At 60.7% G+C, this 25,645-nt stretch overlaps 1 protein-coding gene across 7 annotated transcripts in view; it reads right to left on the minus strand.

Annotated features, from left to right (window-relative positions):
• The window catches only part of MEGF6 (multiple EGF like domains 6), a 101,923-nt gene that overhangs the window by 33,090 nt on the left and 43,188 nt on the right, over positions 1 to 25,645 (minus strand). For 4 of the 7 annotated variants that reach the window (XM_055419402.2, XM_055419400.2, XM_055419399.2 and 1 more), the window contains exons 5-6: positions 20,986 to 21,108; positions 2,707 to 2,829 (exon numbers count right to left, since the gene is read on the minus strand). In XM_055419402.2, coding sequence (XP_055275377.2) covers positions 2,707 to 2,829; positions 20,986 to 21,108 — 246 coding nt within the window. Of the gene's footprint in view, positions 1 to 2,706; positions 2,830 to 8,593; positions 8,845 to 20,985; positions 21,109 to 25,645 lie in introns of those variants that run through there. The other 3 variants (XM_055419403.2, XM_055419401.2, XM_088845411.1) reach the window with 3 other exon arrangements.

Below are 25,645 nucleotides of genomic sequence, written 5' to 3' on the forward strand. Positions count from 1 at the left end.
GATCCCAGCAGGACCCAGGGAGGGGGTCCAGGGCAGCTGTGCTCCAGCTGTGCAGGCCGCATGCAGCTGGCCTGCATGGGGGCGGGGACAACTGGGGAGGGGCCCAATCCAACACTGATCTTCCCATCAATGTCTGCTGAGACCCTAGGGTGGGCTGGGCCCAGAAGGTGCCCCCACTGTGAACCTCAGACAAGGCCACCAGCTCCTCCCCACATCCTGCGCTCTGGGAGTCCTGGAGGAGAAGCAGGGAGGGCCCACACCTCTCAGCAAAGCAGCAGGGACTTCCAGCAGCCAGCCTGGCAGGGGCCAGGCAGTGCCCTTCACCAGGCCCCACCTGGAGCCCCTCATCTGGTGCTCGGCTGCCCTATCCATCCCTGGGCCGTAGGTCAGGTGCTCTGCTGCCAGGGAGGGTCCCTCCACAACCCAAAGGGGCCCTTCAGGGAGAAGGGCAGGGTGCTCCTAGAGCAACTGCTTCCTGCTCTACCTGGGATAAAGTCCCCAGGAGACCCCTATCTGCTCTGGAAACTTTTCGGCAAAGCCCAGGCCCCCCACAGGGAAGGCAGCCCCCAACAGACCCGGGCTGACAAACCCACATCACTCCCAGGAATTCCAGATACTCGGAGTCTGCCCACAGGTGTGCGTGAGTGTGAGTGAGTGTGTGCAGGGGACGCGGCGTGTATGTCCACTGCGATTGGAAGTCACAGAATGTGGGTATTTCACCTGCTCCCTCTAGCGGGAGCAGCCAGGAGGTGGGTGGCCAGAAGCACCCAAGAGAGCAGCAGACCTCCTGAGGTCCCGGGGGCTGCAGACTCGGGGTATGGAGTTGACGGCGGTAGGCAGAGGGGGTGTAAGGTCCCAGCAGCCTCATACCAGGCTGTGCAGACCACACTGGGAGCCCTGGCATCAGATCTTTAGAAGACCCTGTGTTGTTCCTGTTTTTCAGTTGCTCAGTCGTGTCCAACTCTTTGCAACCCCAGGGATTGCAGCACACCAGGCTTCCCTGTCCTTCCCCATCTCCTGGAGTTTGTTCAAACTCATGTCCTTTGCGTCGATGATGCAAGTAAACGCCACAGACGGAGACTTCAGGAGCCCCGAGCCCAGGTGTCTCCCAGGGAAGGGCTCCAGCAAGGTGATGGGCTGGGCTGGGCTAGGGAACCAGGAGCAAGGCTTTCCTCCTGGGCTGCCCGAAGCCAGCAGCTCAAGGCCACTGTTAGAGATTGCCACAATCCTCCCAAAGCCCTGACAGGCACCCTCTCCTTTGTGTGCTGTTTACCCATTCTGGCAGCTCAGTGAAGACCACCATCGGGGGGATCCAGGAGACAGGAGGGTGCCCCAGCCCAGCCCACCCTGGACCAGCCCCCAGGGATGCCCTTCTCTGAGGAGAACCTGCCCCAGATGAAGGGAGAATATAGGGGACCTGGGGACCAGCAGCCGGGCTGCACCCCGTTGCATTTGTCCTGAAGCACATCACAACATTCCTGCATCTGTTTCCACTTTCCAGCGCTGAAACTTTACAGGGCAGCGGCCTGGCTCCCTGAGTGGCGGCCCGGACATGTGAGCGTGTCTGCCGGGGAGGGCCCCCCAGGGCTGGCTGGCCGCCCTGCCACATAGCAGTGAGGCGTGCAGGAGGGAGGCTGCTCAGAGCCCACCCGGGCCCGCTCCAGGTCTCTAGAGTGGAAAGAAGGGGCTCCCTGCCACAGACAGGGAAAGAGCCCTGGCCAGGGAGGGTGACCATTGGCCCAGCTCCCAGAGAACAACCCCCACGCAGCCTCCCAGACAGAGCGGCAAGCAGGGAGGGGCAGCAGTCGTGCCCACAATACTTGTGTCCAGAGCAGCCAGGGTCGGGGGTGAGGGCAGTGGACGCGCACCACTCCACACCCAGATTTCTGGACTCTACACTCTACCCTCTGCCCAGTGGGCACCCACACTCCCCTTCTCTCCTTGGAGCCAACAGTGCTGGCAGGGGCAGCCGTCAGGGGCCCCAGGCACCCCCATTGAGCCCATCCTCCACAGCAAAAAGATCCCACAGAGAAACTGAGGGTTAATACCCTACCTCTTGGTTACTCCTTCCCCGCCTGCCACAGCCCCACCCCCAGGCTCTCCAAGCCTGGGATGGGGGACCTGAGCCCGGGAAACCCATCTCTGCAGACCAAGAGCAACCCTGCACTGTCCCCGCCCCAGGCAGGGCACCCCCACCAGCACCCAACAGGCACCAAGTCTCCCCATTTGGGGCGGCACAGCCAGACCTGCATCCCTGCAGATGGACGTCCACAGCTTCTGCCGCAGAGGCCCTGGAGGGGACAGCAGCCCAGGGCTCCTCCCCACTGCAGGAGTCCCCTGGAAAGTGGCCTTGGCACCCTGGCCAGATTCAGCTGTGACTACTGAGGGTGCTTAGCCCAGGTCACAGTGCCCAGGGGCCCAGGGGCCAGCCTCAGTGTAGAGCCCCAGGCCCAGGACACATTCTTTCACCACCTGAGCGCCGGTGACCTCACAGGAGTGGTGCTGGCAAGGGCCCACGATGGGCGGCGAGGGCCCCTTGGCATGTCACGCTCGGCAGGATGGAGCCACTGCAATGGTGGCTGCACTGAGCAGACAGGCCCCTGGGGCCCATCAGTGCAGGAGTGCAGGGACCCCCAAACCTGGGCACACCCGGCAGGGAGGGGTGACGGTCGAGGTTAGCAGCGCTGGGCCCAGGAGACTGCTTACCCAGGCAGGTCCTGCCATCCGTGTGGAGGCGGAAGCCGGGCTTGCACTCGCAGAAGTAGGAGCCTGGGGTGTTCACACACCGGTGCTGGCAGCCGCCGTTGTGCACCTGGCACTCGTCCACATCTGGGGGAGGGGGAGGACACGGGGCCGGGGTTAACAGAGCCCACACGGCGGCCTCGCTCTGTGCTGGCCCCAGGGAGCAGGTCCGGCCCCCTTCTCTCAGGACACTGCCCATGCCCGGGTGTCGGGACCCCTCCTTCTCAGGCCACGCTGTCTACCACAGTCCCGAGTCCCTCACCGACGCTTGCTGGAGCAGAGCGGAGAGAAGGCAGGCCAGTCTCCAACACCTGAGGCCCACCTGGGAAGAAGAGCCACCTCTAATTCTGCTTAATAATCCCCCACACTACACGTTGTGACTGCACCCTCCAGCTCTCACCCATCGTTCCCGTGAAAACATCCACCTTTGAGGTGCGCCTCCTAAAGTCCCAGCCACCCAAGCACACCTCTGCAGGGTGTCAAAGGCACAGGGGCGGGGCTCCTCCTGGGGCGTCCCCAGAGCCTGTCCACCAGGTCGTGCCTCCCATGGACAAAAACCCTGACTCCATCCATACACCTGTCCCTCCAGGAACAACCCAAGACAACCCTAGGAGGCCTGGCCTCTGCTCCATGCACAAGCCACAACCACCCCGAGAAGAACCCCAGGGTACCCCTCAAGCCCCAAGGCTGTTCAGAGAGGAGATGAGACCAAGAGAACTCCTCCTTGGAAACATGGTGACCCGGGGAGTCTTCTTTGGAATGATACTAGAATGATTAGCAGGTGGAAGGTTGCAGGTAAAGTGTTAACAGCCCCCAGTGGAGCTCCAAGGAGTCTCAGGGGCCAGAGGACCCAGGGCACGGTGGGAGGTCTCAGGATCCAGGGCCCTGCAGTGAGGGAGTCAGTTGAGTGGCGGGGGGGAGACCGTGGGCTGACCCACATCCACTGGGCAGGGCAGGGTGGGCAGCCGCCACCCAAGGGGCTCAGAAAGGAGACCTCATCCCCTCTGAACTCAGATTCCTCTCTCTGCGACCCCTTCAAGGTCCCTGAAAAGGAAAGCGATTGCATGGAGAATAGCACTGCGCATACGGTAAGGGCTTAGCAAAACTTGGGGGAAGAGGCACCCCACGTGCGCTGTCCGAGAGCGCGGGTGGACTGACTGGGCCTCAGTGTGTCTCAAGTGGCCTCACCGGACAGGACAGAAGGACAGAGGGGCTGTCATTTCCAGACATGGCCCCAGTGGCAGGTGCGCAGCAGACAGACCAACGGGGACACTGGTTTCCCAAACCACCTCTCAGCTGGTCACCTCAGATGTTGGCCTTGGGGAGTGGCTGAACCACAGCGGCACTGCACCCTCAAGTCCTCAGGCACCTGGCTGGGGTGGGGGAGCCCACACAAGGGGTCCCGTCCTTAAGCAGACGTGCAAGGAGCCAGCAGCCCGGGGGCCACAAAGACACCAAACTGACAGGTAGTCTGGGACAGCAGGTGGGAGAGGTGGGGCAGGTAAGCCCGTCATCAGCAAGGCTCCTTCAAGGGCAGCCCTGACGGCCAGCTCCCCCACCCACCCAGGTGACCACACTCTCAACGCCCTCCTGTGGCAAGGACGGGACATTTAGACCCAAGAGGTGTCCGCAGGCTCCTGCCTAAATCACACAGGCCTAATCTGCCAGGCCAGCCCCTTGGCACCTGGGAGCCCTTCCCGCCTCCAAAGCTGCCCTGCCCGTGACAGCGACCATGACCAGCGGCACAGACAGGGGGCCATGAGGCCCAGCCAGGCTTCCCAGTGCCCACGGTTTGCTGTCAGCCTGTCCAGATTACCTGGGCCCAGCGGCACAGCTCAAGGCCTCCCCCTCCACCTCCTGGCCTATGGGTAGGCAGGCAGATGATCTCCTGCTGGGGTCCCTCCAGCTCTGAGATCAAGGCCCCTCTACTGAAACAGCTTACTCAGAAGGCAAGGCAGGACCGAGTGACCGAAAACTTGCTGGCCCCACTCCCAGGCGGGCCACATGGTGGGAGGTCAGAGCTGCTCTCAGCCACCACCCATGACCTGGAGCCGCCGACCCTGAGAACCTTGTGACCCTGACTGCAGTCATGCTGGGACCCGAGGAACCCAGCTCAGTTCTTAAGGAGGGTGTGGTCAGCTGAATAATGGGCCCCTCAACCCCGCAAAGAGGACGAGATCTTCGTAATCCTGGAGCCTTACACAACAAAAGGGACTTTGCAGGTGAGATGAGAAATTATCCCGGAGCTTTCAGGTGAGTCCAAGGTCATCACACGGGCCTTACAAGTAAGAGAGGGAGGAGGGCTCCATACAATGGAATCCTGCTGCTGCTGCTAAGTCACTTCAGTCGTGTCCGACTCTGTGTGACCCCATAGACGGAAGCCCACCAGGCTCCCCCATCCCTGGGATTCTCCAGGCAAGAACACTGGAGTGGGTTGCCATTTCCTTCTCCAATGTGTGAAAGTGAAAAGTGAAGTCGCTCAGTCGTGTCCAACCCTTAGCGACCCCACGGACTGCAGCCTACCAGGCTCCTCCATCCATGGGATTTTCTAGGCAATAGTACTGGAGTGGCTTGCCATTGCCTTCTCCGAATGGAATCCTACTCAGCCATAAAAAAAAAAAAGGAAACAATGCCATTCGCAGCAACGTGGATGGACCTAGACGTGATCATACTATGTGAAGTCAGTCAGATAGAGAAAGACAAATACCATCTGATATCACTTATACGTGGAATCTGAAAAAAAAAATACATCTGAACTTATTTACATAACAGAAACAGACCCACAGACATAAAGACAAACTCATGGTGACCAAATGGGAAAGGAGGGAGAGATAAATTAGGAGTTTGGAATTAACACACACATTCCCGTATAGAAAACAGATAACAAGGACCCACTGTATAGCACGGGAACTATAGTCAATATCTTGTAATAACCTACAGTCGAAAAGAATCTTAAAAAGAATATATATGTGTATATGTGTTCAGTAGCTAAATCGTGTCCAAGGCTGTGACCTCATGGACTGCAGCCTGTCAGGCTCCTCTGTCCATGGGATTTTTCAGGCAAAGAATACTGGAGTGGGGTGCCACGTCTGACTCCAGAGGATCTTCTCCACCCAAGGGCTGAACCCACATCTCCTGTGTCAACTGCATTAGCAGGCAGATTCTTTACCACTGAGCCACCTGGGAAGCCCCGTGTGTGTGTGTGTGTGTGTGTGTGTGAGTGTGTGTGAGACCAAACCCCTGGGAAGCCCCGTGTGTGTGTGTGTGTGTTACCAAATCCCTGGTGAAAGGAATGGCAATCCACTCCAGTATTCTAGCCTGGGAAATCCCACGGACAGAAGAGCCAGGCAGGCTATAGTCCAGGGGGTCTCAAAGAGTCAGACACGACTGAACACACACATTACTTTGCTGTACACCTGAACATGGTAAACCAACTATACTTCCATAAAAAATAAATATCTAAAACAACGACAAAAAAGATGCTGCGCTGCTGGCTTTGAAGGTGAAGGAGGGGCCATAGCCAAGGAGTCTGGGTGCCTCTAGAACCTGGACATGTGGGAAAGCAAACGCTCCCCCAGAGCCTCCAGGAGGGACCAGCCCTGCCAGTACCTTCATGGTAGCCCTTCTCAGACTTCCAACCTCAGCACTGTAAGGTACCAGAGACCTGGGTGGTTTTCAGCCATCAGCTTGGGATAACATGTCCCAGAAGCCACAATAACTGAACACAGAAGGAATAACCATCTAGCAGCCTCTCCAGTGTCACGGAGGCTCAGACAACCCGACCTGGAAATCCAGGTTCCCAAAAGACCACTCTGGCCAGCCCGGCATCAGGAGGAGAGGGCTGCTGTGGTCTTGGCAGGGGTGGGGGGAGGGAAGGGGACTGCGGGCACTCCCCTGGGTCCCACGCTGCAGGCTGCCCTCACCTCCATGCCACACACTGCCTCCACCCGGTGACCCTGGCAGTGGGACTGGCGCCCTGAGACCCCGGCTGAGCACTGGCCCCTTGGACCCTGAAACTACCACAAGTCACCTGTTCTCCTAAGAGACATGGGCCTTGCTCAGTCGTCCTCTGGGCCAGTCTGTGCTGCTCTCCACACCAAAGGGCACATGGACAGCCCACCCAGACAGCATGGAGGGGGCCTGGTCCCCACGGCAGTGTAGCACCCCCAGCTGAAAGGGAGCTTGGAGGCTTCCTCCTCTGCCATCCTCCCCTCAGAGCATCAGGGGATGAAACCTGCTCCTTCCAGACAAGCAGGCAGAGCCTCTCCCTCCCACACCAACGGCTCCAAAGCCTCAGGACAACCCCAGGCTGCAGCCATCTGGTCGCTGGGAGCAGGCAGGTTGGGGTTCAGCAGGATAGTCCCTGGGGTCTCACTGCTCCCCTCAACTGAGACATGTGAGTAGGGAAGCGGCAGCCTGGGGATGGGTCACACGCTGGCACTCGGAGAAACAGGGCTACTACCCTGGGGGCCTATGGGACTTGCTGGGCGATCGTGCCTCTGAGGGACGATCACCACACTGATGGGAACCCAGGAGCATATACCCTTGCAGAAACCACCCCACAGATGAGCCCGTTCTGAAACCTCAGCCACACTTACAGCAAAACCTGGGCCCCTGGGATCCCGCCAGAAAGGTCCGCTCAGCACATACCAACTTTGTTGTCCTGCTTCCCCCAAACATGATGCAGGGTCCTTGCCCCAGAGAGCCCATCCCATCACCCACAGGCCCTCTCTTGGCCCCTTCACATGCCCATCAGTTCAGAACAGATCGGGGGCACCTGACTCCCTAAGCCCTGCCCGCCCCTGCTCAGCCCCAGGCCCTTGGATGCTACAGGCCCTCAGCATTTAGTGCCACCTGTGGTGCAGTGACAGTGCCAGCCTAGACTGAGTCACCCAGGGGGAGGGCTGCTTACCCTGTGGGGACAGGGTCTAGCCCCAGAGCGCGAGTGATAAAGCCAGGGCAGGCAGTGGACTTTGTCACAGTCCAGCCCTGCTGCTCAGAGATTTGTGTGTCCTCTGGTGGAGAGCAGCACGGACCGGCCCAGAGGACAGCTGAGCAGGTCCGTGTCTCCACAGAGATCAGATGCCCTGCACTCGGTGCAGGGAGACACAGCCTTGCCCCACGCCGGGTGTTTAAGCATCGCAGGCGATGACTCACGGCACACCACACCCCTCGTCACATTCCTGAGGTTGCCAGGCTCCAAACTCTATGGAACCCACGGGCGCTCAGGAGCTTCCTGCAGGAGGCTGGCCCAGCGTGGGTACCAGCATGGGAGAGGCAGGAAGGACCTGGGACAGCGGTGCAGCTGCTTCCCAAGGGCTGCTAGGGTCCTCCCAGCTGACCCTGCCACTCACTGGGCTGACCACACTCCTCAGCCTTGGGGGGTGGGGGTGGGGGTGTGACAGGACAGCACCTGCCACATCCACACACAACCCTCAAGGGGCCGAGGCTCTGGGGACCCTGGAAAGGGAAACTCTACTCCAAGACCCCAAGGGCCTCTCTCCTGGGCCTGCCCGACCCCTCCTGCTTAACCCCCAGAGCTGCTGGTGCCGCTGGGGAAGTGCAGCCCTGGTGCCCACCGGCAAACACAGTTGCTGTACGTTTCTCCTCCCTCTGGTCGAGGGGCTGAAATGCTGTCAGCAGCCCACGCAGCCAGGCCAGAGACGGGTCAGGAATGTCCAACGACTCAGGGCACACGGGGTTCGTACCAGAAGCAGCGTCTGCCCCAACCCCGCTCCCTCCAACCACGCCATCAGCCTCCCGGGGTGCAAACTGTGAAGGAGGAAACAAAGGCAGCGCACGCGGGACAGAGCGCATCCAGCCCGCCCCGCGCAGAGCCCGCCGCTCCCACCTGGCCTCGGGTCGCCGGCGCTCACTGGGTAGCCAGCCTGGCCCAGGTGGCACGGGTAGCAGCCCCTCCACAGGTAGCGGTAGTGCGTGCCCGCGACGCGCGCCAGGCTCCCCAGCAGCCCAAGGTACCAGAGAGCCGCCAGCCCGCCGCGCCGCCGCGGCGCCTCCATGGCCCATCCGCTCCCTCCCGGCTCCAGGCAGCGCGCGCCCGGGTCTCCCCGCTCCGCGCCGCTGGAGCTGCGTCTGGTGGGGCGCGCCCCGCCCCTCGCCTTTCTGTTCTCCACTTTCCCTCCGCCCCCCGCAGGTAAGGGCCAAATCCTCGCCGCAGACAGGCCCCGCCCCTCCCCTCCCGGCCCCGCCCCTCCCCTCCCGGCCCCGCCCCCGCCCCTCAGAAAGAGCGCGGGCCCCCCTGCGCGCCGCCCGCCCACCCGCTCCGCACATTCCTACGCGCGCGCTCACGCAGCCGGCACACACCCAGACCCATCCACAAGAGCAAGCACCCCCACGCAGACACGTCCACAAGCAGACCCACGTGGGCAAGACGTACACAAGACACCCAGAGTCCTGCACGGACCTGCACGGGCACATCGATACACACGGGCGCTCGCACAGGCCGGATCCCTGAGCCAACAAGTTAAAGAAAATACGCAATACAGAGGTGGATGGAGGCCACCCTGGCAAGGCCCCGGGGCTCCGCAGGGGCAGCTCGACGGAGGTTGCGGAGAGTGGGGAACCGGCGCACTTCGAGGCTACACCACGGTAGTGGATGTCCTGAGGTTGAAGACTCCCCCAGACTCCCAGCCCGGTGTCCCTCATCTCTCCACTGGTCCAGAGCCAGTACCTGCGGGAACCTGGTAAGGCACCACTGTACTCCTACAGCAGATGGGGGAGGGTCCGAGCCTGCAGGGACAGTAAGCCCCAGGGGTGAGGCTGCCGAATCATGGACACTCCTCCAACCTCAGACCGCTGGGCACACCTGGTGGTCCCAGATGTGTCAGGCAGCCCTCCTCAGGGGTGGTGGGGTCACACTGGCTGTGCACTCGAGAGACCTGTGCATTCAGGCCTGACAAAGGCTGGGCCCCCAGCCCCCCATCTTGTGTAGGCTTATGCTGATCCCCAGTGGCTCACCCACGGCACCCTGCCTGACCCAGCCCTATCCAGAAACTGCTGGCTGTCATTCTTCACAGCCCACCTGTGGACAGGGTTCAAAGGGGCAACCTCAAGCTTGTGGAGAAAGGCACTGTCTCGCCTTGTCCAGTCCTGTCTGCAGCCCAGAAGCCAACTCATCCCATTGTCTGCCCCCACCACCCGCCTGCCAGGTGCCAGGCAGTGCAGAAACAGGCCTGCCTGCCTGTTTGTCCCAGCCTTCGGGGTAAGCCTCTCCCCACCTCCCCTGGGGCAGCACCGCAGCCTGTGGATCCCAGCCTGTCAATGTAGGGAGCCCCCACAAATCTCCCAGGTGGACACACTGCCCTGTGGCCATTTGAACAGTGCCTTCCACAATGTGCCAGCTCTGTTTATCACTGCAACGTGTATCTCATTTGCTGCCAACAACACTAACAAAAACTTGAGGGTCCCTGTGCAGCCACCAGTCAGGCTGCAGGGAGCAGCGGGGTGCTGGACACAGGTGTGGGGCCTCAGACACTCTGCTCCAAACACTGCCAAGCATCCCGCTGCTCAGCCTGGCCAGGGGTCCAGCATGCAGACCTGGTCACCGAACTCCTTTTTTAATTATAAATCATTTGTGGTTGGGCTGGGTCTTCGTTGAGGTGCGAGGCTTCTCCCTGCAGTATCTTCTCGTCGCAGAGCACAGGCTCTAGGCACGCGGGCTTCAGTAGCTGCAGCGTTCAGGCTCAGCTGCTCCACAGCATGCCACCGACTCTTGTGACTTCCAGCGGAGCTCTTCCCTCACTGTCTCATGGTCCCCCTATGAAGCAGGTCTGTGCCTCCCAGACGCACCTATAATTAAATCCTCATTCTGCCCAGAAGGGAATCCTCCAGCCAGGTGCCCACCTAGGCCCTGCCCTTTGCACACAGAGTCCTGGATGTTCTCGTACAGTCTTTATCCAGGGGATAAATGACCTGCCCAGGGTCACAAAGGGCAAGGGGAACCACTGACGGGTTCAGGTCTGACCTAAATCCTGCCTTCATTGGGCGCCCTCCTCCAGGCTCCTGGAGACATGGCCTCTGCAGGTGCCCAGTGGCTCTGTCGGGGGTACCCAGTGGGTTCTGAGTGGTGGTTGGGGTGGGGGTGAAAGGCCCAGCAGGAGGCAGTGCACCTGTCGTGCTTCTCCTGCTCTCTCACTGCTCCCCACCACAGGGCCCTGGACTGTCGGCCAAACTCAATGCTGGGCTCCCTCAGCCCAGGCCACCAAAGGGCACTCCATGTGGACCCTGGGGACAGCACTTCCAGGAGATGCTGGCTCCAGACCCTGGCTCTTCCATCCCTCATGGGTGGCTGGCCCTCCCAGCACCCCAGCTTCCACAGCAGCCAAGATGCCCACTCTTCCTCCAACCTGCAAACAGAGAGCTCCTACACGTCTATTGAGTGCCAATCCCAAGGGGCCTTCTCTGCAAAGTTCCCCAGCCCACTCCCCCAGAGCCACCACCGCCAACTCTGCTTCCCCTGAAGCTGGCCTGTCCCTCCTTCCCCACTTCAGCCCTCACTCCCTCGCCTCTTTCCCTCAGCGAGGACCTGAGTGCCCGCTCTGGGCAGAACCTAGTTCTAGGAGGCAGAGCTGTCTCCCCTGCAGCCCAGCTGAGCCCAAGACAGCTTGTGACGTGATGAGCTCAGGCGGAACCTCCCTAAAGTATTGGGGTGGGGGTTCGATGGCTCTGGGCCTTCATCCCCACTAGGCTGGGCACAGCGTGATGGCGGCCAGCCACCGCAGCCCAGGCAGGGCCCATTGGCCTCCCCAGTGCCACCAAGCACACCCAGGCGCGCAGCTGTGGTCTGGAAGCTGTTTGGGAAATGCTTTCCCGATGCGGAGACTGGGCTGGTGTCTCTGCCCGATGGAATGTCTGTGTGTCAGCAGAAGGAGCGGACCACCCCACCCCCTCAACCCGCCAGGCCGGCTCCAGCTTTCCTCTCCAAGCTAGGCAGCCACCGAGCTCCTCTGCCAGGACCCAGGCTGGGGAGTGGGCCCCATGCTGCCCCCGCAAAGCTACAGCTCCCCCTTAGTGCTGGGCCCGTCCCACACTAGACCCCTGAACTGGGGCTTCAGGGCAAGGACTGCCATGTCCCTGGGGTCAGCAGAAAGCAGAACAAGGCAAATTTTCTCTCCACACTTGTGGTATCTGTCCCTTGCTGCTATGAACACTTCCTCCACGAAGCCCTCCACGAGGCCTCTTGAGGTCCCAGGTCTCCCTGTGGCATTCTGCCAACCTGCTAAAAAGGAGGTCATCTTGGCCTCTGGCTGTAGAGCAGGTGCTAGGGGAGCCTGGCTGGGCCTTGGAGCACTCAATGCCTGCAGGGGTTGGGGGGGGCCTTGTGTCTCCCACCCAAGTTCTTAGGGGTCAAGACATGGGACAAGGAGGCCCTCCAGTGAGACAGGAAGAGACCAAGCCCCACCCCAGGCCAGGGGGGAATCCCTAACCCTTCCTGTCTGGCTGGGGGATGGGGAGAAACTAAACTTCTCAGGAGGAACTACATCCTCGAGAGGCAGGTGGGGTTGTGTGTATGACAGAGAGGAGAGACTCTCAGAGAGGCCCCAGAGGTCACTGCCCTGACCCCAAGGTGCCCTTCTTTCGAGGGTGACAGTCCAGGGGCACAGTGGATGCTGGATGGGGTAGTGGTCACTGGCCACCCACTGACCACCTACATTGCCCTCTGTGCTGGGCACTTCACGGGGTTGGCACTGGACCGTGCACACTCACAGGTGGACAGGCAGACCCAGAATGAAGCCACATGAGCTGGTGGGGAGCAGGGAAACTGCAGGCCGGGGCTCTGCCTCCACTAGCACCTCCTGCTGAAGTCAAGCCTCACGCGACAGGCTGCAAGGCTGGGGGTGCTGGGCAGAGACTGGGCTGGAGGACGCTGATGGCCGAGAAAGCAGTGTGGGAGCCATCACGGGGCTGTGCGGGGCACTGGGGCCATGAAAGGGACTGCCGGCAATCAGACGACCCCCCGACAGGCCCCCAGCTGCAGGGGAGAGGGCTAGGAAGGTGCTGGAAGGAGGCCTCCCTTTCAGGTTTCTCTTCTATCTGCCTTTGGGGGCTCAAGCCCTCTCAGCCCAAAAGTCCCCCTCCCCACCTCCCAGTCCCCCAAGGGGACAAATGTCCTGCCTGGTTGCTTCCAACCTAGATGGCCAGAGCCCAGCCCAGCCCAGGAGGTCAGTGTTTAGCTGGGGTCCACTGTGGCCCCATGCAGGCCCAGGAGAACCGCCCCCAGAATGTCCCTCCCACCCCCTGTCCCAGGGCTGCCACTGCAGTGTTATTTTGGGAGCGGAGGCCGGGCCTGGCCTCCAAGAGTCATCCGGGCGTCAGCCTCATGGTAAACTCATTACCCACCCTGGGCCCCCACTGAGCCAAAGGAAGGAAAATGGAAACCACGGTTGTTTCCGAGAGCCCAGCTGCCGCTCCTGGCTGCATCTGCCCTGGGCTGGGGCCAGGCCCCCTCTACACACACACACACGCACGCACGCATGCATGCACGCCCCGGGAGAGCCCAGGACAGAGCAGTCACTGCCACACGTACCCTCCTCCAGAGACAAGACGGCTGAGGGGGAGGGCAGACCCTTCCCTGTGCCAGGGAACCGAGGTCTGGTTATCCCACCAAGACACCCACAGCGGGCCGGACACGAGCCTCGCTGGAGGCCCCCACATACGTGTACATGTGTATGCACGCATGACAAGGCCCTCTCCGTGGCTCTCTGCTGCCTCCACTCAGTGGCCTGAGCCATGTGAAGGTCAGGGTAAGGCCAGGTCTGACCCTGGGGGCACCTGAGCCCTACAGCACTGACAGCCCCACCAGGGGCACAGCCCCTGAGGCCTGACTTTCATGGGGGACATCGAGCTACCGGGAGCAATGACTACAGACAGGGACATCCCCAGGGCTCAAACTGTACTCAGCGGAGGAGAGTCTGTGAAAGCAGTGACAAGGGAGGCTTCCTGGAGGAGGTGGCCTTCGGACACGTGCAGGGCGGGACATAAAGGTGGCTTGTTGGAGGGCTTTGGGGGCAGATGCAGGGCTGCGGGTGCAGAGGCAGGAAAGGCCCAAGAGGGTGAGTGCCAGACAAGGGGTCTGGCCAAAGCTGTGGTCCTGGGCCTGGCCTACAGCGGGCACCCAGGAGGTCTGAACACACCAGCAAACGGACGACCCACTTCTGGCCCCCAAGGTCACTCCTCCGCTGCCCCTGTCCCATCCAAAGGCCAAACCTGTTCACAGAACACCAGGGTCATGGAGGCAGCAGCCAGGTCTGGCCAGGTATCCAGGTCAGCCAGCACTCATTACCTTCCAAGGTGATGGGCACCACAGCTGCTCCTGCCTCTGAGGCCCGACGGTGCCCCCTGAGTCCTCGGGGCCACTGCTGCACAGACAGAGGTCCAAGCCAGCCGCCGTCCACATCAAGTGCAGAGCGCACTTTCTAACCCACAGGACCGGACCTCCCATCCCCACTCTGAGCACCCACGCCCACAACCCACACAAAACCTTTACACCGGGGGTGTGCCAGCCTCTCACGTCTCATCGTTACAGGCATCTTGTGGGATCCTTTTCACTGTTTCCTCACCAGACAGAAGGAACACCCTCCCCTCTGCATTCTGGGGCAGGTTCCCTGCCTGGCCCCACCCAGAGCTGCTCTGGCCAGATCCTGGGGAGCGATGGGCTTTGGGGGTTGGCTGAGGGTTCCGTGGGGTCAGGAGCCCAGCTGCCCAGCGGGGTCTGGAGCAGACAGGAGATGAGAAGATGGGGGTGGAGGCCCAGCCCAGGTCAACAGCCTCGCGGGATGGGCGTCGGGGAGCTGGAGAAGATAACGGGTGTGGCCAGGAAGGTCCAGCCCCGTTGCCGCTGGGAGTGACAGAGACAAGAGGCAGCCAAGAGACACAGAAGCAGGAGAATCCAATTAGGAGGCCAGACGCCGAGGGAAGAGGACCTGCTGGGGCCAGTGGTGATGGACGAGAGCTTTCCCACCCGCCAGACAGAGGCAGGGCAGGGGGCGCCCCTCCCCGGAGCCAGGCAGTGAGGGCCTGAACCACCCCTCCCCATTCAGCCTGCCTGCCCCGCTCCAGCCCAGCCAGGAGGGGCTGCTTCCACTCTCAAGAGTCACAGGGATGGGGAAGTACCTGCCCTCCTGAGGCTGTGGGCTCCGTGAGCTCTGAGTCCCCCGAACTGCCCCCATTTCTCAGCTGCAGCCCCCGGACCACTGGGAGCAGAGCTGGGACCCCTGGGATACAGGAAGATAGGGGCTGCTGGAGCCTCCGTTTCCCTAGCCCAGGGGCCCCCCGATCCAGCTAACTCCTCTGCTGGGGCCCCTGCAGCCCGTCTTCTCTGCTGGTCCTTCTCATGGCAGCCGCCCCAGCCACAGGGTCCTGGGCACTTTGGGGTTCACTGTTCGGATGCGTCTGCCTCCTCCCACTGAGCCCCAAGTCTGAGGACTGTGGCCTCTGAGGGTCACACCTGTTCTAGGTCACAGCCTAGGGAGAGAATCGACCTTTCTGCTCCCACGTCCAGTCCTGCAGGCAGCTGTGGGCACCCAGATGTTGACCACGCAGATGCCTGCAGACTGCCCGTCCTGGGGCCTCCACCTGGGCTTCGGGGATTCAGGCAGGCCCGAGGTGGGTGGGCCTCTCTCCTGTCACTGGCTGGCTCTGACGGCTGATGTTGAGGGCTGTTGTCTCCTGCCTTGGCCTTAACCAGAAACATACCTGCCAGAATCTGCTCATGAGAGGGACGAGCGAGCCAGAGTTGGGAAAAGAAAGCTCTCAACCTCTCAGCACCTCTGACAGCGGAGGCCCTGGGACAGCCGCCTCTTCGGAAACACTGCCGTCCTGCCTGGAGGGACCGCGGCCAGGGCCAGGCTCCTCACTCGTGTCCAGAGCACAGCCAGCCAGAGAGCCTGGCCTGGGAAGGCTCAGATCCCGGGCCTCACAGGAATGAGGCCAGGGCTTTACATGCTGAAGGCCCAAGTTCACTCACACTGGGCTGCTCGGCCCACAGGAGTGCAATGAGTCCACCAGCCGGCATCCCCCCTCGGTCTTGTCTGGAAGGGGCAGGTCACTCAGTAGGTATTTGCGGATGCCCACTCTGCACTGGACACTGCTAGTGTGGGCCGTGTGGAATGAGCAGGCAGCCCCTCCAGTTCCTACAGCTCCGGAGAGGCCAGTAGGCCACCCCTATACGGGGCCTGGGCACTGGCTTCAGTGGGACCTGGGGCTGGGGGGCCCATGACGTCGCTCTGGGCTTCATCCGCCACACCCGGCTCTGTGACCCAAATGCACTCCTGCCCTCTCTGGGCCTCTTGCTCCTCTGCATAAAATGGGGACCACGGGGCGCTGAGAGCACTGAGCAGAGCGGGGACCACGGGGCCGTGTGAGCGCTGAGCAGACCGGGGACCACAGGGCCGTGTGAGTGCTGAGCAGACCAGGGACCACAGGGTACTTATGTGCATTGAGCAGACCAGGGACCACAGGGTACTGTGAGCGCTGAGCAGACCGGGGACCGTGGGGCCGTGTGAGCGCTGAGCAGACTGGGGACCACAGGGTACTATGTGCATTGAGCAGACCAGGGACCACAGGGTACTGTGAGCGCTGAGCAGACCGGGGACCGTGGGGCCGTGTGAGCGCTGAGCAGACCGGGAACCACAAGGCCGTGTGAGTGCTGAGCAGACCAGGGATCACAGGGTACTATGTGCATTGAGCAGACCAGGGACCACAGGGTGCTGTGAGCGCTGAGCAGACCGGGGACCGCAGGGATGTGTGAGCCCTGAGCAGACCAGTGACCACTGGGCTGTGTGAACGCTGAACAGACTGGTGTGTGGGGCTACAGCCAGAACCTGGAGTGGAGTGCGGGCTGGGCAGGCCGGGCACCTCGTCACAAACCCACAAGAATCCTGCCACCCTCCCCACTCTCCTGACTCAGGCAGCTGGGTCCCCAGGAAGTGAAAAGTCCTCCTAGCACTAAAGGCTCTGAAACCTGCTCTGAGGAGGCATTGCCACCTAGGGTTGCCACAACATGAGGTTCAGAGAAAGTCCCCACGAAGGGCCAAGGGAAGTGCAGATGGACTCTGCCCAGGGCACCAGGATGACAGTCCAGAGCAGCTCCCCTTAACCCCACCCCCACGGCAGCAGGACAGTACAGCTGGCTCAGGTCAGCCCACGGCCCTCCCAGCCCAGGCCGGAGCCCCAGGGGCTTCCTAATCAGGACACGTCACTTCCCACGTTCCTGACTCTCCCTGGGGACAGACAGGACCTGGCAGCAGTCAGCCCAAGCGAGTGTGAGAGAGGATCCCCGTCGGGTCAGACAAGGCTCAACTGTGTTCCCACCCAGACCCAGGCGGGACAAGCCCATGGCAACAGCCGAGTCAGACAGGGTGAGGAGCACAGCCCGCACCGTCCTGAGTGCAAGGCCTTGGAGCAGCCCCTTTCCCTCTTGAGAAGGCTCAGTCCCATGACGGGGACCATGCAGACGCCAAAGCCTGGGCCAGGGGGCTGAAGTACAGGGCACCTCTACTTTCTCAGAGCCTTGACCCCTCCATGGGCTTCTCACAGACACCCCGTTAGAGACCCTAGCTCTGCACTGGACACCCCCATAGCCAAGGAGTACTGGGGATTGGGGACATGCTGAGCCCCCAGGCAAGAACCAGCCGTTTTCACATTGGACTGAGGACTCCCACTCAGCACCCCACCCCTACCCCCACCCTACCCGGAGAGTCACCTGCTGCCCCATTTCCCAGCCCTTCCTGACCTCCTGGAGGGAGGGAGCAGTAGGGGTGTGGGAACCATGGAACTGGCTCAGGAAGAATTCCACCCCCAGCACCGAGGGAAGGCTGGCCCTCAGGCCTGGACGTGGGAGGCGTCCCCCCAACCCCTGGAGTCTATCCCAGGGAGACACCCTGATTTTCTCCAACCGACAAGATTAATTTCCCCCTCACAATGGGGCTGAAAACCCCTCCCCACAGCAAGGTCCCTAAGACCTTCAGGCCACACCACCCAGCCTGATGGAAGGACCCATCTCACCAAGAGACTCAGCATCCACCCAGCCAGCATGGCGGGAGGGAGTGAGGAGGGGGAACGTGCCTTGGGGAGGGCAAGGACCTGCCAGGGTCCCCTGGGGGTCCTGATCCCCATCATGGACCTGGATGTGGGTTCCTGGTCCCTCCCCCCAGATCTCCAGGCTAGTCCCTGCAGACATTGGTCAAGAGGAGGCAGTGAGGCTAGGGTGAAGGGCTCAGGACCTCAGGCCAGGGGAGCGGTCATCCCAGGTTGAGGTTCCCCTTATCTCCATCCCTCTTGCCCCTCAGCAACCCCTGAGGGGTGGGGAGCCTGCAGCAGGCACTGCATCCTCTCAGGGGTCCTAAGAGCCAAAGGTGTCATTAGCACCACTTTCCAGAGGAAAAGGCTGAGGTTGAGAGCTCCCCAAGGGGCTGAGCTGAGGCTGACACCAAAGTCTGGCCCTGGGGGGGCCTCCCCAGAGGGGCCGACATGGAAAGCCAGGTGGTGCTGGGTAGGAGCTAAGGGCCCTGGCAGCTGGGACGGGAGCTAGACCGTGGGGTCCACGTTTCTCCCCAGGACCCACCTCCTCCATAAAGCACAGGTTTGAGCACACCTGCCCGTGGGTCTGGGAGGGCTGACACCTGTCAGAGGCTGCACCCTACGAGGACACTGCGGGAGCAACAGTGGGCTACGGCCTCACCTGGCAATGCGCCCTTCCCCAGCACCTGTGCCCCCCAGGAGAAGGGAGCAGGGCTCCTGTCATAGATGCCCCCCCATCAGAACATGAAAGACACACTGGCCTGATGCTGCTCCCCGGGCAGGGGCCAAGGCCCCCTCCGGCCAGGTGCCTGTGCCAGCACTCAGTGTTTTACAGCATCGATTAATCACTGGGGCGGTTTCTGGGCTCACCCCACTGGCAACTCGGCGCACAGCCCTGTGTGTGAGCGGGCAGGGCTGGCCTGTCCTCTGCAGTAACATCTTGATTTCCTGTCCGCTCTGCTCACATTCGGCCAGCCGGCCGCCCCCAGAGCCCCGCTCACTGGCCGGAGCTGAGATTTCAGGGGCGGCAGGGGCTGGCTGAGGGACAGAGAAAACAGCAGGCGCTTGGCTCTCGGCAGAGTGCTCTCAGCCACGCAGTGACTCGGAGCCTCAGCCATCCCAAACATGCGGAGCCGGTCGGCGAGCTCCCGGGGGACCGGGGAGGGGCCGGGAAGGAGGAAAGGGTTGGCGTGCCAGGATGAGGGCAGCCCCCTGACCAGCCCCTCCTGGTCCTCTCAGTATCCCCGCCTTCAGCCAACTGCCAGGTGGCAACCACCTCGCCCACCTGTCCTTGAGACCTTCTAAATCAAGGAATTCCAGGGAAGGCATCGTGGCCGGGCCTGCTGACCCTGAGCTGGGCTCCAGCCAGCGGCCAAGCTGTGCACTTCTGTTCCAGGACCGCTTCTGGCCACTGGGCCCCAGGTCAGCACTGGGTGGCCTGGAGCACACGTCAGAAGACGCCCAGCCCTGGGGCAGCCCCAACATGCCCCCCAGGCCCTGGCCCGGAGCTTCCTGGGCACTGACAAGAGGCTGGGTTGCAGACCCGCAGACCCTGGGGACTGAGGGTCAGAAGGGTCAGGGACGGGAAACCCGCGGGCCAGTCCAGCCCTATATATAGGCCACTGAGCTGGGGACGCCTCCCGGCAGGGACCCCAACTATAGAAGAAAAGGCTCAGAGAGGCTGCGAGGTCGGCGGTGCCCCAGCGGCAGTGGCAAGCAGGAGCAGGGCCAGGAGGCCTCCATGCGGGAGCACATGTTCGGGGGAGGCTCTGTCTTGTGTGCAGGCATCCCTGGGGCTCACGGAGACCGGGAGGCTGGGAGAGGGTGAAGGGGGCTGAGGCTCCTGGAGAGGCTGCCCCGGGCCTGGCAGGTTTTAGGCCCCTGATTCCTTCCCCACATCAGGGCAGCCACCCCACTTCAGGGGGCACTGGCAGGAGAGTGGACACAGGTCTCGGAAGGGGCACTTTTTCCCACCGCCAACTCCACCTGCACTCAGTGTGCCCTGGGGTGGGACTGCGGGCCGTGGAGGGACCTGCTAGCCCAGCGGGGCTCAGTTCACAGAAGGGGAAAACGGGACACAGGTGGGTGACATGGTCTGGTTCTGCCTGTGACAGGTCTGTGCTCCTGTCACCCAACAAGCACAAGGTCCCTGGGTCCTGGGCTGTGAATGACAGGCCACAGCCACCTCTCTGCTGCACTTGCCCCCACCCCCAGTTTCTCCTCCAATGAAGACATGCTGGAAACGAGAATGGTTTACAGAACACCCCAGCCAGGGCAGACTCCCTGCCGGCTCCCAGACCCCCAGTCCAGTGGGATGTGATCCTGATTCCACCCTGAGGAATGGCTCACAGCTGGTCTCTGGCAGAACCAAAGACAGCCTTCTGGTTGGGAAAGGAACTTCAGAGAGATGGGAGATGACAGCGGAAGTCTGACACGATTCAGGGGAGGGAAGGCAGATGCCCGCCAGCCCCCACCCTGTGTGCTCTCAGGGGCCAAGCTGCCAATCGGGTCCCAGGATCAGGGGCCTGGAGGGGGAGCGCAAGTGTGGGAGTGTGGGGGACAAGGAGGGACGGCGTGTCCTCCACCCCATCCCTTGCCTTCTCCCAGCCCCAATGCTAAGCTAATCTGTTCCTCTCTCTCTCCCCAAATCCAGGAAATTTCCTTCTGTCTGTTCTTGGTTTTGCTGACAGACTGCCAGTGACGGCAGAGAGCTGTGACAGGCCCAGAGCTGGTGACCACTTCCAGACCGGCCTCAGCAAGCCCTTGCAGGGGTAGGGCCCCCCAGCGTCCCCATGCCGCCCAGGCACACAGCCTGCCCTCTGACCCTCTCAGGGGCCATGCAGCTATACTTGGGACTGCCAGCCGCCCACCCACCCTCCCCAGCTGCATCTCCGACCCACCACCTGCCTCTCCCCACCCACCAGCAGAGAAATCTCCCTTCCCAAGACGGCACCCAGGGTGCCCTCCACCCACATCAGGCTCTCTGACCCACCGAGGCTCGTTTTGGGGGAAACGTGGATTCCCCAAAGGTGTGAGTCAGACAGGGAGCAGTCGGGCAGGGAGGACCCTAGGGAGCTGGGTGCCACCCCAGCACCCTCCTCAGAGCAGCCCGGGGATGGGGAGGAGGCAGCCCCAGGGAGCAGCCAGGGCAGGGATGCTGGGGCCACAGCCGGGTGGGGGCAGGGGGCTGGGCCAGGGACCGACCTTGGCAGGTCTTGCTGTCTCCCTGCAGCTGGCGGCCGGGCAGGCAGCGGCAGTAGAAGCCCCCCACGGTGTTGCGACACTCCCCCTCACAGCCTGCGTTGCCGGTGGCACACTCGTTCACATCTGCAAGGGGGAGACGCAGGTGAGCCCAGCACAGGGAGAGGAAGAAGCTCAGGGCCCCATGACACAGGAGAGCCCGGCAGACACGGGCAAACCTCACCCCTCCAGACAGGCCTGACAAGAGGGGGACCTGCCGAGTCAATCCAGCAGCTGGGGGGCCGCCCCGCCAACTGGGTCCCTCCCCGCGCTCAGCACCCGTGGTCCTGCAGTGTCCCGGTGTGACCTGGCAGGGATGTCCCTTGGGGACAGCTCGGCACAGGAGTGGGTCCTGCTCCCTAAGGAGCCATCCTCACTTGCCTGTGTCCCCCCAAGAATGGCCCCTGCGTGTGTTCCATCCAGCTGTGGGTTTGCCAGGGAAACCAGGCCTCCCCCAGCATGGAGGCCAGGAGGAGGCCCCCACTGTCATCCCACAGCTGCTGAGACCTGGCAGTGGGCTCCATGTGCCCCCATCCCAGTCCAGGTCTCCCCCACTTTGGTCTTCTTGGACCCTGTGGCATATGAGTCAGGCCTGGGGGGTGGGGGGACACCACTGGGCTCTGGGGTGGAAGGCAGAGCAGGCAGGAGACCCCACCCACAAGGCCACACTGCCCAAAGCTCCCCTGTCCTCTGCTTGGCCTTTGTGGGTGCAGGACGGTAGCACTTCCCTGGCACACGGCATGTGGCTTGGGGTGCCCAGGATGCCCACAAGGGGCTGGTGGCACCATGGCCCCACAGACCCAGCCGGGGCCCGGGGGACTTGGGTACCTCGTTTTCCAGAACACCTCTTGGGCGTGGGGTGATAAGGGGCCCAGGCCCTTCTGCCTGGCCCCCAGCCCCCTGCTGAGCAGCAAGCCCGAGGTCTGAGGGGGCCCAGCTCTGTCCTCCCAGCACCCCAATGTCAAAGGCAGGGGGGGTCCCCCAATTTCATGGGGAATGTGACCGAGAGGCAAGCGGAGAACCCCAGAAGCCACAGGCCACAGACGGCCAGGTTCCAGGACAGCCCACCAGGCGCAGTTGCTGGAAATGCCACCCCTTGCCTGGAGGGTCAAGGCCCAGACCAGCCTGGGCTGCAGTCCCAAGCCCAAGCCACCGATGTCTTCAGCTCCCCTCTCCACTGGCATGTCCTTGGGAGGGTCCCTGGAAGACTCCGAGCCGGGTTCAGACTGCAGGAGCAGCCAAGGTCCCATGAGAAAGGCGGCACTGGAATGTCACCCTGAGCCCCAGCCTGCGGGGTTAACACTGGGAATTTTCTGGGAATTCCTAGAGAGTTACGCAGGGCCAGTCCACGCTCAGCCCAGCCCGGGGGGTCAGAGCTTGGGTGCCCAGGATCTCCCCACCAGACTAGCCTGGGGAGATGGCACAGGGGCCAGGCCCTCTGGTGGGCACCAGCCAGGTGCGAGCTCCCCCGCCCAGGGCCCACCCTGATACTCGGGCTGTGTGGCTGGGCAGCTAGCAGGGCAGGAGGCCAGCCAAGCAGGGCTGCAGACGGAGGGCAGGCACCCTCTGGAAGCTGCTGACATTGCAGGGTCCCCAGGGCCTGGGCACTGCCACCAGGGTTGGATCAGCCTTATAGCTGCCTTCCAGCGCCCTGCCCCGACCCTGTGGATGCTGGTGACGGGGCCAACGTGACCTGGAACCTCCAGGACTCCCACACCCATGGGAAGGGCCTGCGTACTGATGCTCAGGGTCTGGAACTCACAATGGCACCTGCTGCGTCCCTCCACCTGCATCTGGATGCCATCTTACAGGTGCCCAAACATGTCTGCATGGCCCTTACTGCCCCCTGCCCCCGGCATCTCCCTGCCAGGCACCTCAGCTCAGCTGGGCATCAACCCCCACCGCCTCACCAAGCTGAGCCCCTTGTGTCTGCACTGGGAAGGCTCCTCAGCCCCTGAATCCGCTCACAGCTAAGCCTGGCCTCAGTGCTGGCCTCAGTGTGGGGGCTGGGCCCCCCTAGAGTCAGGGTCCCAGGGCCCAGCCAAGGCTGGCAGGAAGGGGGCCACAGGATGCCTTGTGACTACTGCACAGGCATCACCCCCAGGGCCTCCTGGAGAGAAGCAGAGCAGGCAGGGGGCTGGCCCTCCCTGTGCCCTGTCCCCAGGCAATGGCAACGCAGACTGAGAAGGAGGTGACCCTGCCCAGGGCCAGGGAGGGGCTAGGCAGGTTCAGCAGGCTCCCCTCTGCTGAGCACCTGCCCTCTACACGGCTTGAGCTGGGGAGAGGGGGAGATACAGAGGTAAGGGACCCACCAGTCAGGGCAGGGGAGAGCTTGGGAAACCACCCAGACTCTGCACATCAGGTTCAAGTCCCTGCTGGGGCGATGGGGGTGGGGGAGAGGAACGGGCACTTGTTTGACTCTCCCAGCAGCTACAGGCCATGCTTTTAGTTCACAGCATCCATGGACCAACACCACTGTACCCTCAGCCCGTCAGGAACCATGGCTCAGGGCATGGTGCCTTGACCTCGTTGGCGCCTTGCTACAACTCCAGCATCTAGCCCACACAGCAGTGGAATGAGCTTGTAAGGATAGGTGCCCCCATCTCCTGTGCCTCCTGGGTACCTGGGGGGAAGGGGTTGCTGCTGTTGTCCAGCCACGAAGTCATGTCCAACTCTGCCATCCCATGGACTGCAGCATGCCACGCTTCCCTGTCCTTCACCTTCTCCCGGAGTTCGCTGAAACTCACGTCCACTGAATTGGTGATGCCACCCAACCACCTTACCCTCTGTTACTCTCTTCTCCTGCCCTCAATCTTTTCCAGCATCAGGGTCTTTTCCAATGAGTTGGCTCCTTGCTTCAGGTGGCCAAAGTATCGAAGCATCAGTTTCAGCATCAGTCCTTCCAATGAATATTCACGGTTGATCTCCTTTAGGATGGACTGGTTTGAACTCCATGTGGTCCAAGGGACTCTCAAGTCTTCTCCAGCACCACAGTTTGAAAGCATCGATTCTTCGGTGCTCAGCCTTCTTTATTGTTCGACTTTCACATTCATATGTGGCTACTGGAAAAACCATAGCTTTGACTATAGGAACCTTTGTCCGCAAAGTGATGTCTCTGCCTTTTAATATGCTCTTTAGGTGTGTCATAGCTTTTCTTCAAGGAGCAAGCATCTTTTATTTATTTATTTTTAATATAACTCTATTTATTTTAACTGGAGGCTAATTACTTTACAATACTGTATTGGTTTTGCCATACATTGACATGAATCTGCCCTGGGTGTACATGTGTTCCCCATCTTGAACCCCCCTCCCACCTCCCTCCCCATATCCCACCTCTGGGTCATCCCAGTGCACCAGCCCCGAGCATCCTGTCTCATGCATCGAACCTGGACTGGCGATTCCTTTCACATATGATAATACACATGTTTCAATGCCATTCTCCCAAATCATCCCACCCTCGCCCTCTCCCACAGAGTCCGAAAGACTGTTCTATACATCTGTGTCTCTTTTGCTGTCTTGCATACAGGGTTATCATTACCATCTTTCTAAATTCCATATAAATGTGTTAGTATACTGTATTGGTGTTTTTCCTTCTGGCTTACTTCACTCTGTATAATAGGCTCCAGTTTCATCCACCTCATTAGAACTGATTCAAATGTATTCTTTTTAATGGGTGAGTAATACTCCATTGTGTATATGTACCAAAGCTTTCTTATCCATTCATCTGCAGATGGACATCTAGGCTGCTTCCATGTCCTGGCTATTATAAAGAGTGCTGCGATGAACATTGGAGTACATGAGTCTCTTTCAATTCTGGTTTCCTCAGTGTGTGTGCCCAGCAGTGGGATTGCTGGGTCGTATGGCAGTTCTATTTCCAATTTTTTAAGGAATCTCCACACTGTTCTCCATAGTGGCTGTACTAGTTTTCATTCCCACCAACAGTGTAAGAGGGTTCCCTTCTCTCCACACCCTCTTCAGCATTTATTGCATGTAGACTTTTGGATAGCAGCCATTCTGCCTGGCGTGAAATGGTACCTCACTGTGGTTTTGATTTTCATTTCTCTGATAATGAGTGATGTTGAGCATCTTTTCATGTGTTTGTTAGCCATCTGTATGTCTTATTTGGAGAAATGTCTGTTTAGTTCTTTGGCCCATTTTTTGATTGGGTCGTTTATTTTTCTGGAATTGAGCTGAAGGAGTTGCTTGTATATTTTTGAGATTAATTCTTTGTCAGTTGCTTCATTTGCTATTATTTTCTCCAACAACACATTAAAAAGATCATACATCATGACCAAGTGGGCTTTATCCCAGGGATGCAAGGATTCTTCAATATCCACAAATCAATCAATGTAATACACCACATTAACAAATTGAAAAATAAAAGCCATATGATTATCTCAATAGATGCAGAGAAAGCCTTTGACAAAATTCAACATCCATTTATGATAAAAACCCTCCAGAAAGCAGGAATAGAAGGAACATACCTCAACATAATAAAAGCTATATATGACAAACCCACAGCAAACATTATCCTCAGTGGTGAAAAATTGAAAGCATTTCCCCTGAAGTCAGGAACAAGACAAGGGTGCCCACTCTCACCACTACTATTCAACATAGTTCTGGA

The sequence above is a fragment of the Moschus berezovskii genome, chromosome 17 (genome assembly GCF_049115385.1).
Source record: "Moschus berezovskii isolate FMDL1 chromosome 17, NW_MosBer_1.0, whole genome shotgun sequence".
Classification (NCBI taxonomy): domain Eukaryota; kingdom Metazoa; phylum Chordata; class Mammalia; order Artiodactyla; family Moschidae; genus Moschus; species Moschus berezovskii.